Raw genomic sequence first — 14,434 nt, forward strand, 5'->3', positions numbered from 1 at the left:
TCAGGACAGTTAATGCAGAGCAAGTATATCTTAGTTTCAATTGATGATGATGAAGATAATCAAAAAATATCGATATTTTTTTTTTAAATTTTTAGAATATAATATATTAAATTATATATTAAAAAAAATATATCATCTACTAAAAATATTACTCAAATGATGATACTAAGGTTTGGATACTTTAGTAGGCATTTAACCCAAGAGGACAAGACCTTCTTTGCCTTTCATAAGTCCTATGGTGCGAATCGTTGGTATTGAGGTCATGTTTGCGGAACAATATTCTAATACTATTGGTCTTAGTTATCTAATTATTCAAAGTCCTATAGTGACTTTTCCTATGATGATTTCTCCTATGGTGACTTCTCCTATGGTGGAACTAGTAGTAAGTACGAGATATGACACTCAAATGGAGGACGATGATTGGGTCAGCACTAGAATAAATTTTGATAATTGAGATTTTGAGTCAGATGAGAATGAGACTGAAGAAGAATGACTTGATGAGAATAATAACAATGATGAAAATGAAGATAAAGATGGTGATGAAGATGATCAACCCGATATTAATGTAGGAGAACCTGAACCTCATTTGCATGAACCTTCATAATTTTTTAGCAACTTAAATTTAGATCATGATGGTGGTATTAGTACTGGTCAAAGACTGAACTCTGACTATCAGTTTTAAAACTCCTCGATGATTGAATTTTCTATAGATCTGATGTTTCAGAGTAAAGATGAGCTAAAGAGAGCTGTTGATCTTTATCACATTTAAAAGCATCGGGTATATAATATAGTTCAGTCACATTCAAAGTTGTGATCCATACGATGTGCATCATCAGATACTAAACAAGAATGTAAATGAAGGCTTCATGCTATATTTTTAAAAAAGCATAGATATTTTTAGATCATAAGATATGAAGATTCTCACACTTATTTATTTATGAGATTGAGTCGAGACCACAAATATGTCAGTGAAAAGATGATTGGCATACTAATTCGATATTTGATTGAGAAAGATCCACATGTTAAAGTTGAAGTTATTATGGTAACTATTAATGAGCAATTTCAATACATAGTGTCATACAAGAAAGTATTGTACAAAAAATAAAAGACATTAGTTGATATTTATGGAGAATAGGAGCCATCTTATGCAAAATTACCTATTATATGGCTGCACTCTAAAATACAAATTTTGACACTATTATTTCATGGGATTTTTTTTTAATTAAAAATTTTGATGTGCAAGTTTATGTTTTCTGGGCTTTTCAACTCTCTATCCAGGGTTGGAGGCACTGTTGTTCTATGATGAGCATCGATGGCACTCACTTGTATAAGAAATTTAAAAGTAAGATGCTAATTGCAACAGGAGTTGATGAAGAGAATGAGATTTATCCCTTAGCATATGTAATTATGGATGAGGAGATGACTGCTAGTTGGAGTTGATTTTTTTTCAATTTAGGACACATGTCGCACAAGATAGAAATAAAATATATCTAATTTCTGATAGACATCCAGGTATATTAAATGCTATTGTAGATGAGTCTATTAGATGGAGTCTGCCACATGCCTATCACCGATATTGCTTAAGGCATCTACAATAATTTCAACACTTTAAAAATATACAGCTCAAAAGAGCAGTATGGCAAGCAAAGAGTACTCATCAAGTTTGCAAGCTGACTTTATCATGGGTAGGATCAAGATAGTGAATGCAGAAGCTTGGAATTGGCTATCTGAGTTGGAACCAGAGAAGTGGATATTGGCATATGATGTCAGCATGTGCTATGGTATTTTAACTATAAATTTGTCAGAGTTTTTTAATAGCATCTTAAGAGGAACGAAAAATATGCCCATTACAGCTTATGTTCAAATGATATTTTACCATTTTATAAAATATTTTAATATGAGACATGCCCAAGCCTCAAGATATGTGCAGAAGAACCAAATAGTTTTTTTTACTTTTCATGTTACAATTAAGATGGCAGAAGATTAAGTTAAAGCTAACTAGCATATTGTAACAGCGTTTAATATCCAACGAGGCATATATGAAGTGCTTAGGAGGAGAGTAAGTACAGGGTTAAAAGGTGGAGAAAATTTCCAAACAATGACTTTAAGTGACAAAATAGTTTTGTGGAAAGTGGAGCATCTATAGATATCTTTATTCCTATATTTTAGCTGTGTGCCCAGAAATTGCTGTACATTTTATTGGATTCGTGGATGATGCATATACAGTTGTGGCATACATAAATGCTTAAAGTCTCGCATTTTATCCATTACCAAATGAAGACTATTGGAAGTCCACACATATATTCACATGTATTCTTGATCATCATTGTTGTAGATTATTTACGATATCTGGGGTTCTATAGAGTGTATTGGATTGGATGGATATAGATAGACATTGGTCTTATTACTGTCTTGCTTGAGAGATGGTGCCTAAAGACACACACATTTTATCTTCCATTAGGTGAGGTGACCATCTTGTTACAGGATGTTAGTGTCCTCACCGGACTACCAATTGATGGTGAGGCAATTATAGGAGTTGATCCCACTCTTAGCATTCTAGAGTGGCAGGCTATGTACTACCGATTACTAGGGTTTCAGCCCGAGATGTAGTTTTTTGATTATTTATGACTGAGGATGGAGTATTTGGATGATCATTATTGACATTTGCATATTGGAGATGATGCACCAAAGGAGATGGTGCGACAATATGTCAGAGACTACATACTGCAGTTATTAGGAGGTGCCTTTTTATCTGATACTTCATCTAACAAGGTAAAGTTGATGTTTTTACCATTATTAGAGCATTTAGATTTTGCTCGTAGGCTCAATTGGGGCAGTACAGTACTAGCTTGTCCGTACAAAATTATGTGTCAGATTCTACAGCAGACTAGTCAAAGATTGATGGTTATCTTGTATTATTACAGGTATGTGATATATAAATTTTAATTTTTTATATTTTATTGTAGCTTTGATTGGGCATATCATGTATAACTTTTATAGAATTGACAAATTTGGGCATGGAAGAGGATACCGACTATCAGTCATTGCGAAGATAATTGCTTGAGATGTCATCAGAGCAACATGACCCTGATGTTCCATTCAGACTAGATGCACCTTGGGGATGTAGATATAAAAATATTGATTCCATTACTTAAAACTTAGTACTATTTTTAATCTGATGAAATTCAATTAATATGAACATACTGTCAAGCAGATGGAACGTTACATTTAATATTTACCATGTGTCGACAAAGATAGCATGAGTTTATAAATGCCAGTTGGATATACTGACTGATACATGTAAACAGATAATTTTAATTTATGTACAAATATCATTTTATAGTATTCATAATCTATTGAAAAATGAGCTTACCAATCTGATTTTATTTTTAACTCTATTAATTTTTATGGGAGCCATACATAGATCAGATTATGTCCATATTACCATAGATTTGCATGGATGGATATGATATATAGACTGCTACGATGCCACTCATTTATTTTGATGTGGTAGAGTGGCACCTTTCAGATCGTGTGTTGTAGTAGTTTGGCCAGATTCAGGATATTCCAAAGTAATTTGATACTAGCCAACGACTTCATCATGTTGATCGATGAGGAAGAACTCATATTGACTGGCATATCAAATATATAGAGTATATCACCATTTAGAATGCACAACGAGATGATACAGTTCATGGTGATGACATATTGGGAGGTCATTCATATACCGAGGACTATATGGCTTGGTTTCTTAGCATTATAATATCAGTCATTAGGCAACTTCAGTATGCAGTTTCAGATACGAGGGTGAGAGTTCTACTATATGTATATTGGTAAAGCTACGAAAATTATGCCTTATATCAATCTCATATTGAATTTCAATTCATTAAATTTTTATTTTACTTCTAATCGTTAATGCAAAATGTAATTCTGTTATATCTTTATTTTATGTTCTATAATGTATTGCTAATTTTGTTTTTGTTATGCAGACTGATCATTTGTCGGATCTTATGTTGGACACTCATCGTGCTCTATCTACGATTGATGAGGATGAGTAGATCCAGATACTGTGAGAGATGGAGAGATCATGTTTGGAAACATTGACGGTGATTTGCTATGACCCAGATAGCTGTGCGTTTTGACATGGTGCATCTGATGCGCTCGATATGAGATATACACCGTCATCATATGTTTCACATATGTCATCATCATGTATTTCGCAAATGTCATCATCGCATGCTGCACATATGCCACCACCTTTTGATTCACAGATGCCAGAGCATTCATCTTCCTACATACCCCAAATAACAGCATCGGATCCGAGTTGGCATCATGAGTCTTTATCTGAGTGATCTGATCCTGTTGTTACAAGCCTATCTTTGGATCTAGATTAAAGGGTTGAGGGGGTCACTCAACTCGTAGATGCTCCGACAGCACCTGTTATTCCTCATATGCATGATCAGAAGACGTCCACTGATATAGAAGAGGGACCATCACAGGTGACATAAGAGCATAAGCAACCGTTGAAGACCTTCTTGAGAAGGTCCAAGCGGTCATAGGCACCATGACGTCCTTATGGGACTTAGTATTTTTTGAACTTGTAGACTGTAGGATTTCTTTAATAGATTTAATATTTTTATTCTATCTTATATTATTAATTATTATTTCTATCAGAGTCTTAGATATTTTGTTTGTTTAATTTTAAGTGTTAGGATGCCATTGTTTGTGGACATGGATACAAGTCTTCGGATATGTTTCGAAAGTTAGGAAAAGAAATGCCCTGCTAAAAGAGTCATATAAATCAAAATATAAATAATAATGCGAAACATATCACGCACCAAAAAAATTAGTTAAAAAAATTAAACTAAGATACCAGTTTAGAACATCATGCACTAAAAAAATAATTTAAAAATATTATTTGAAATTATATTTTTAAAATTATTATTCTAAATGATATTTTTTAAAGCATCATTCTCAACGATATTTTTAAAATAATTTTTTTTGATGAGATTTCATGTAGATTAAAAAAAACTGCTGATTAGATTAAAGAAACGTCATTTGGAATGATATTTTATCAGTATAAAATATTATTTTAAATAATATTTTTAATTTTTATATTATTTTAATAAATAAATTGAAATCTGCATCAGTTTAATTAAAAATTTAAAAAAATAGTAGACAAAGGTCTCTGTGTGCTTTCCTCGCCATTGACTTGACCCTGGCTCACTCTTTCTGAGAAGGAAACAAGAAGGAAAGCTAAAGCCCTCTTTCCTTGCTTGCCGTCTCTAGTCAGTGCAAAGAGGAAACTGAGGTTGTGCAATGGCGAGCTTTCTCCTCTCTTCCATCCTATCAAAAACCAGCCAAGTATTGGGCTCCGTTCATAGATGGGCAGTCTTGCCGTCTTCATCATCAGATCCACGCAGCAGTGTCTTGGAAGATCTGAAGAAGTTGGAGAGAAGATTGAAGAGGATCCAGGCGGTGCTCCATGACGCAGAGGAGAGGGAGATACGAGACCAAGCTGTCCAGCTCTGGCTGGAGGAGCTTAAAGAAGAGGCTTATAAAGCAGAAGACGTGCTGGACGAGTACCACTACGAGGAACGGCGAGCCCAAGTGGAAGCCCGAGCTTCCCGCAAGCGGAAGAGAGTGGAAGGGGATGATGAGGAGGAGGTAAGTGGTTCTCTTTCCAACATAGTGGTTTCAATTCCTGATGGCATGGGGGATAGAATTAGGGAGATCAGGGAGAGGTTCGATGAGATCTCGGAGGATCGGGAACGCCTCCGTTTAAGAGAGGAGAATGGAGAGCGACGGGTCCTCAGAGATCCGTACCCAGAACCAACCGGTCACATGGTGGACGAGTCACGTATGTTTGGAAGGGAACATGACAAGAAGAGGGTAATTGATATGCTGTTTTCTGAGGGTATGGGAAATGGTATCTCTGTCATTCCAATTGTCGGCGAGGGAGGATTGGGAAAAACCACCGTTGCTCAGCTGGTCTACAAGGAGGTAAAAGAATATTTTGATATGACTGGATGGGTTTGTGTATCCGATGATTTTCGTGCTGCAAGGCTAACAAAGGCCATCATTGAGTCTCTTACTTCGAGTTCTTGTGATCAAACAGAACTAAGCACACTTCAAAATAGTCTCAAGGAAAAGGTGCAGGGGAAGAGAGTGTTGCTCGTGCTCGACGATGTCTGGAATGAGCAACAAAGTCGTTGGGAGTCCTTAATAAACCCCTTTGTTGGTGCAGAAACAGTAAGAATTATTGTGACCTGTCGGAATGATTCGGTTGCCGAGATCATGCAGACAGTGCCTCCTTATTATCCTGGCCACCTGTCTCCAGAGCAGTCTTGGTCATTATTCAAGCATTATGCATTTGGTGGTCGAGATCCTGAAGAGCAATCACGCTTGGAAGATGCCGGTAAGCAGATTGTCAAGAAATGTTCCGGTTTACCATTGGCTGTGAAGTCACTAGGAAGCCTTCTAAGACATGAGGCAGATGAAGATAGTTGGACGGAGGTCTTACAAAGCGATCATGTATGGGAACTAGAGAAGAACAATGAGACTTTGGCATCTCTTAGATTAAGCTATTATCGCATGCCAGCACATCTCAAACCCTGTTTCGTTTACTGTTGCATGTTTCCCAAGGATTATGTGTTTGACTCAGCTGTTTTGGTCAGATTGTGGATGGCGCAAGGTTACATCCAACCTCGAGGTAGAAGAAGAATGGAAGACATTGGCGATGAGTATTTTAATGACTTACTAAGACGATCATTCTTTGATTCCTGTGATTTTGATGGATTTATGATGCATGATGTGATACATGATCTAGCGAAACTTCTTGCGGGAAATGAGTGCTACGCAATTGTGGATAAGAAGGTACCCAGTTCCCTTAATAAGGTTCGCCATTTATACGTGAAAGATGAAGAATTAGTCAAATCACTGGGCTCGTATGATCTTAGGGGCTTACGGACTTTGTTCCTACCGGACCGATATTGGTATGGATATAGACGAGTAACAAAAGTAACCCCATGTCCACTACTTGTACAAAGGACGGGATATTTACGGACTCTCGAATTTGTTTGGAGAAGTGAAGATGAGCTGCCAGATTCAATCGGTAACCTGAAGCACCTACGCTACTTATCTATCCAATCCCTATATATTCAGAGGCTCCCTGAAGCAATATTCCTCCTTTATTACCTATAGACATTGATTCTTGATTGTGATGGCCTTGCAAAGTTACCAGATAGCCTAGGTAACCTCAGTCACCTACGATACTTTAAGCTACGATCAAATGTTATTCAAAGGCTCCCTGGATCAATTTGTCAGCTCCGCAATCTGCAGACGTTGGATGTTAGGTCATGTGGGACTCTGGTAGAATTACCCAGTAGCATAGGAAGCCTGACGAACCTCCACCACCTAAATATTGAGGACACTCGAATTCGCCGCCCGCCAGTTGGGATTGGAAAACTAACAAATCTTCAGATTTTGTGTAGTTGTTGTGAAATACAGAGTGAGATAGCAGTGCTGAAGCACTTTGTTAGCCTTAAAGCTCTCGTCATCTCAGGGCTCAGAAATGTGGTCAACATAGAGGATGCTAGGGATGCCGATCTTAAACATATGCACAAACTTGAGAGGTTGTTTCTATATTGGAATGAGGTTGACTTCGACGGTGACAGACGAGCTGGGCATTATAGGGGCTATGACAGCATACTATGTCTAGAAGCTTTTCCGAAGGAAAATAAGGATGCCCCGGGTACGGTGGTTCCAAGTTTCCAAAATGGGTGGGAGATTCTTTTTCCTTTAAATCACTTCAAGAAATCAATATAATTGATTGTGAAGAAATAAGGTCTCTTCCTCTCTACATTCATGACTCTCTTGGAAAATTGGATGCACCCATACCAAAATCCATGCTTAAGAGGGTGTACCTTTCTGGTTGCCGGCAACTCACATCGATAGCAGGGCTGCATAATCTTCACTCACTCGAAGAACTGGACATATACAAGTGTCCTCAACTCCAGCTCTTATCAAAGGAAAGACTGCCGTCCAAGCTTCAATATCTACATATTGAAGAGTGCCAGCAGTTGTCATCGGTACCAGCGATGCAAAACCTTACTTCTCTTTTAGCATTAACTATAAAAAATTGTCCTCAACTCTGGCTTTTATCGGGACTGCCATCCAAGATTGAATGTCTGCGTATAGAGAAGTGCCATCAGTTGGCATTACTGGCAGGGATGCAAAACGTTACTTCCCCTGGAGCATTAACTATGGAAAATGGTTCTGCAGAATTCAAGTCTTCAGTTCTGCATATTGAGCACTGCCTGCAGTTGATGCCACCTTCGGAGATGCAAAACCTTACTTCTTTTGAATTATTAGCCGTAAAAAATTGTCCTCCACTCCGGCTCTTTTCAGCGGAAGTACTGCCATTCACGTTTCAATATCTGTATATTGAGGACCGCCAGCAGTTCACGTCACTTTTGGGGATGCAAAACCTTACTTCTATTGAATTATTAGCTGTACAAAATTGTCCTCAACTCCGGCTCTTATCAGCGGAAGGACTGCCATCCAAGCTTAAACATCTGCATATGGAGCACTGCCAGCAGTTGACATCAGTGCTGGAGATGCAAAACCTTACCTTTTTTCAGACATTAGCTATAATAAATTATCCTCAACTCCGGCTCTTATCAGAGGAAGGATTGCCAACCACGCTTCAATATCTGTATATTGAGGACTGCCAGCAGTTGACGTCCCTTTCGGCGATGCAAAACCTTGCTTTTCTTGGCACATTAACCATAAAAAAATGTCCTCGACTCCAGCTCTTATCAGTGGAAGGACTGCCATCCAAGCTTGAAGATCTGCATATTGAGGACTGCCAGCAGTTGACATCGGTGCAGGGGATGCAAAACCTTCCTTTTCTTCAAACATTAGCTATAAGAAATTGTCCTCAACTCCGGCTCTCATCAGAGGAACGACTGCCATCCATGCTTCAATATCTATATATTGAGGACTGCTAGCAGTTGACGTCCCTTCCGGGGATGCAAAATCTTGCTCTTCTTGACTTATTAACAATAAAAAATGGTCCTCAACTCCGGCTCTCATCAGAGGAAGGACTGCCATCCAACATTATAGATCTGCATATTGAGGACTGCCAGCATTTGCCATCAGTACTGCCGGAGATGTAAACCTTACATTTCTTCGAACATTAACTATAATAATTGTCCTCAACTCCAGCTCGTATCGGAGGAAGGACTGCCATCCAATCTTGAAGAACTTCTTATTGAGAAGTGCCAAGAGTTGTCATCACTGTCAGGAATGCAAAAGCTTACTTCTCTCAGAAAATTAACTATACAACATTGTCCTAAAGTTCAGATCATGGCAGAAGATCAGCTCTCATATATGCCTCACTATGTGGATATTTTTGATTGCCCTAAATTGGTCAACTGGTGCCAAATACTAAAAATCAACTGCATTCAGGTACCCTCCATCCTAAATTTGAAGTGCTCCAATTGATTACTCAGAGAATTACATAATCGTACATTCTCTGATTGTTTGTTTTTATCTTCTGTATGAAGCTCATACACCAACAGAGTTCTCTTATTCTCTTTTGTAATGCACCAGGTCGATTCAAGCAACAAGCCGACTATATCGAACACAAGGGAGAACATGAAGGTACATAATCGATGCAGAACCAACGGTGTGGATCAGCACAGGCTTATTAAATCTATTTTTTATTTTTTGACTGAGGAAAAAAAATTAAGTTTTTACTTTTCTTTTTTTGCTCGAATACAAAATTGAACATGTCCTGGCATGGACTGTGCCAGCAGGTGTTCGGCATGGGCATGGGCAATGATGTTTAAATCCTTGGTCAACATCAACCAAGTTTCATTTTTGTCATCTTCCTTGAACATATAATCTGTTAAGTAAAAAAAAATCAGTTTCTCATCCAACTTGATTGTTTATCTGTTAGCATTATCCTGGCATCAATTCTTTTTGATTTTTTTGGGAAATGATCTTCATATCAGTTATCTAACTGATCTTAACTGGTAGCGCCAGCAATGGGAGGGGTTTTGTAAATTGCCAACAGTAATACAATAGGTTCAAGCTAGAAGTATCTTTAGATACGTCTTTTTCCATTGTTGTGTTGTGTTTGCTGAGAACTAAGGTTGATAAAAAGGACTTGTAGCTCCTGATTGCTACTTGCTGTGTTCTATAGCTTGCAAATTGATGATAACACAAGCAATCTGTTTTTTTGGGTCATGACACACATATACAAGGCATGAATGCACCTTGATTTTTACACGCTTATAGCAAGGTCAGAAATTTTAAGCATTCTTGTGAACCCATTCATGAGGAACTATTAGTAGTTTAAGGGCCACTGGCAACTAATCCAATTTGAGCAGATACTTGTTCCTGGTGAGTGATAAAATCTAACAATAGACAATGGGATTCTCAATTATGAGCGGTACATCAGCTTGCCAAGATATGGAGAAACTTGGAATTTCAGAAATAGTCCTAGATGAGAATACTTGATGAATGAGGATCCATAAAGCTGACTCCAAAGAGTTGGAAAATGGCTTGATCTACATGCATACCTTTACCAAGCATGGATCTTAGGAATGGTCTTAGAATAATTGACATTCTAGGTGTCCACTTGTCATGCGTGTCCATTTATTTTTTCTTTTCTGTTTTCCCCAGCATTTTTCACACCAGAATAACAGTCAGGAGAGGTGAGACTTGTCTTATATTAACTACATTTATGAAAGTACCGAGTCACTCTTCAAGATTCCTTAAACATGGAAAGAACTTGGATTAAAAGAAGCAATCAAGATTGATACCAAGGCCTACTACCTTCTCAGAAATCCATGAAAAGCAAGATAGAAAGGCAGGCCTATGATGCCAACTTTTGAATTGGAAAAAGATGCACCGCCAATTGCTTTCTACGCAGAATGTCACAGATAATGTTTTCCTATTTTGAACCCATCCAGTGTTTCCTGCAAGTCATTCTGTTCTAGTGAAGATTTGGGGCAAACAGCAACATTATGCTGCTCCTCTTCTTAACATGCAAGAGGTATACTCACTAGGTCCCATTCTGTAGCAATATGTATATTTTCCCTATGACATAATAAGGTGCACCACTCATCCGAACTTAGTTACATACGTGCCATAGAGCTACTGCCCCAGTTGCATAGCAAATCTCAAGCTGATCGGGGCAAGGCATTCTATTTCCAAGAGGCATTCATTCTTTTCCTTTGGAACAATTTTCAAAAAGAGGAATCCATTTCTCAAGGATGGGTAGATTTAGCAAGATTTGTCCGATGACCATGGACAAAAGAAAAGAGAAACCACTTAGCCTTCTCATAATTTTAGTTTTAGCTTGACCTCTCAATAAGTTATGTAAAAGGACCAAACACATTAATAGTGCTTCCATTTTTTTTCCCTGAGCAAAATGTTACTACTAAGTTCTTTTCTACATTTGCTCAAACTATCATATTTTTGACTATAGAAATTAACCTAAATTTTTTCTAGTTGCCATAGCTAAGACATGTAGGGGTGAAAGTGGATCAGATGATATCTATTTGAATCTATTTTTGTATCCGAATGTATTCAGATATGGATATAAATTTGAGCATTCGACTAATATCTATATATGTATCCATATTCGTTGAAGAAAAATGGACATGGACATGGATATGGATAGATATATATCCAATTCATATCCAAGTATCTAATGCGAAAGTGGATTGGATAATATCCATCTGAATTCATTTTTGTATTTGAATCTATTCAAATATGGATAAAAATTTGAACATCCGATAAATATTCATCTCATATCTATATCCATTAAAGAAAAATAGATATAGATATGGATAGATAACTATCCGATCTGTATCCAAATATCTGATTTTATTTATAATTTTATTTAATTTTATATAGTACTTATGAACTCTTAAGAAAAATATATAACCACATTAATATGCTATTAACTTAATTTACTATCTATTTAATAATATCTTTAATTCTGTAAGTATGAAATTTAGTTATCTAACTTATATCCATATTTATATCCATACTTTTAGTATCAAATTTATATCTAAATTCATTTAAAATAAATATGGATATAAATTTTTACATCTGACTAATATTCATATCCATATCTATATCCATAAAAAAAAAAAAATATGAATATGGATATATTAGTGCTCGATCTGGTTTCAGCCCTAGAGACATGACATGATCAAAGAAACTTATTTTGATAATATAAGGCAGTCCAATTTTTTATTTGTGTTATGGTGTGTACAAACAACCTCTAGAAATAAAGTTAAGAGGATAAACACATGACATGTGGTCAAATTAATAAAAGGTTGTATAGCCAACTGATTTAGCTAACTAACCTTTCGATACAGCATTATCACAATTTTTATTCCTCAAATAGCTGATGTAGTCACTGAGAAAATAGATCATATTCTACCAGCAAGGTCATAACGAAAATGTGAATGGATGCTTCATGTTTTATACCACAGGACAAAGGTCCAATGCAATAAGATGAGCATCACTTCAGGGAACAATGTTGATATGGATGAATATTAAATTGTAGAATAACATGACTTGAATTGTGTGCAGTGTTGGGTATAAAGATTTATCACTTCAGAAACATTGTTAGAGTATCTATCTAAACAATGTAGAGGCACATAATAAAAATTTGAGGATAGCATGGTAACAAGAGGAGGTGAGGCAACCTAAGAAAAAAACAGCTACTAAAGAATCATATGACTAAGCACTTGCTCGGATGGAATCACCTTTTGCAACTTAGGCTAGAGGTCAAAGTGTTCGATTTTAGTTGGAGTCATCCCTCAAGATGAGGTTGGGTATATGTCAGAGAAAGGTGGGGGGGTAGGCTCTCTTTGTGTCAAAAAAAAATATTAAACAATCATGCAGTCTTAGCAAAAATAAATGGAAGGCTCCAATGATGTAAAAGATCACAATGATTGTCTTTTCTTAAAAAGATAAAATAAATGCATAAGACACCCTACATTTTGAAAATGAATGAGGTACAAATCGGATACTAATGTATCAATATTTGTATCCATATTTTTCAATAAACATATATATGATTACAGATATTAAATGGACTCCAAAATTAGTATCCATATTTGTACTAAATAGATATGGATACAATTTAGAGTTAAGTATATTTATAGTCATTCTAAATAGATATGGATATATATCAGATATTATTTATATCCATATTTTTGATATCTTAATATGAATATAAGTCAAATACTATTTGACTAGAAATCAAATTTTTTGCAAAATTCAGTGATGAAAATTAGTATTAATTTATATAATTATAAGGGATGGGAATAGAATTTACTATATAGATTGCACATGACACTCAGGTAACTAAAGATTTAAGGCATGGTTATTTATAAACTTGCACAGAGATGGACCTTGTTAAGGGTCTACATCATGAATTATTTATTTTTGAAGAGCTTGTTAGAAAAATTATATATAGACATAGAAAATATATAGAAGTTATTAATATTGATGTTTCAAACAATAAAACTTTGAAAATATCATAAAGAATAAAATAAAATAGATTCATTTTTCATTTTTTTTATCGAAGAGAAGGGTATTATAAAAGTTTAAGAACATACATCAAACAATACTAAAGGATAGATAAAATAAACTACTTATATTAAGCAATAATCATGTTGTAGACCAGTTGTTGAAGGTTTGCCATTCAAATCGGCTTGAATCCTAAGTTATACTATTTATTCTATTATATTTTTTACCAAATACTTGGATGTAGATTGGAAAAATATTTAAAATCAAAATCTATAAATAGATATTCGATTTTGGATCTGGATTTGATTTGATATCAAAACTTCTAATCTGAATCCGATCCAATTTGGATATGGAAATGGTTGCTGTCAAATCATATATGACCTGTTATTAGCCCTACTCTAAAGGTTGCATGTCTAGGATATTTTTTCTCAAAGATGGAAGTCTAGTCTCAATACTCTTTTCCTGACAATTGGGGGAACCCTGCAATATTTCTATATTTTTTTTAATCTTTTCCCTTGTGTGAAGAATTTTTTTTCTAGTTATTAGAAATTTTCTTTATATGCTTTCTTTGCATAAGAGCATATAATTAGTGAGATATAGAGATAAGCACATAACTAGGACAAGAAAAGAAGGGCTCATACCTATTGTTGCTGCTCAGCTTCGGTGGTGCCATATCGAATGATTGGCCGATATCCCGACGGGCGGTGGTCGGACTTGCAAGAAAAGTTCACTCCTGAAACGTATCTAGTGGGTGACCCTTCCATGCTTAAGTTAGCTAGAGTCTACGGAACAGATGAAGAAAAAAGAGATGGAAAGAGAGCAGGAGCAAAGCTCTAGATTCTCTCTTGGACTTGGCCCTCTCAGCTCTTAC

At 36.1% G+C, this 14,434-nt stretch overlaps 1 protein-coding gene across 1 annotated transcript; it reads left to right on the forward strand.

Annotated features, from left to right (window-relative positions):
* Window positions 1-5,256: 5,256 nt before the first annotated feature.
* Window positions 5,257-9,944, forward strand: LOC105049712 (putative disease resistance protein At3g14460). The gene is given in 5 exon segments (XM_073242818.1): window positions 5,257-7,747; window positions 7,750-9,164; window positions 9,167-9,206; window positions 9,209-9,471; window positions 9,616-9,944. Coding segments are annotated over 5 exon segments (4,323 nt in total). The 5' UTR covers window positions 5,257-5,319; the 3' UTR covers window positions 9,793-9,944.
* Window positions 9,945-14,434: the final 4,490 nt, after the last annotated feature.

Source organism: Elaeis guineensis, chromosome 8 (assembly GCF_000442705.2).
Source record: "Elaeis guineensis isolate ETL-2024a chromosome 8, EG11, whole genome shotgun sequence".
NCBI classification, from domain to species: Eukaryota; Viridiplantae; Streptophyta; class Magnoliopsida; order Arecales; family Arecaceae; genus Elaeis; species Elaeis guineensis.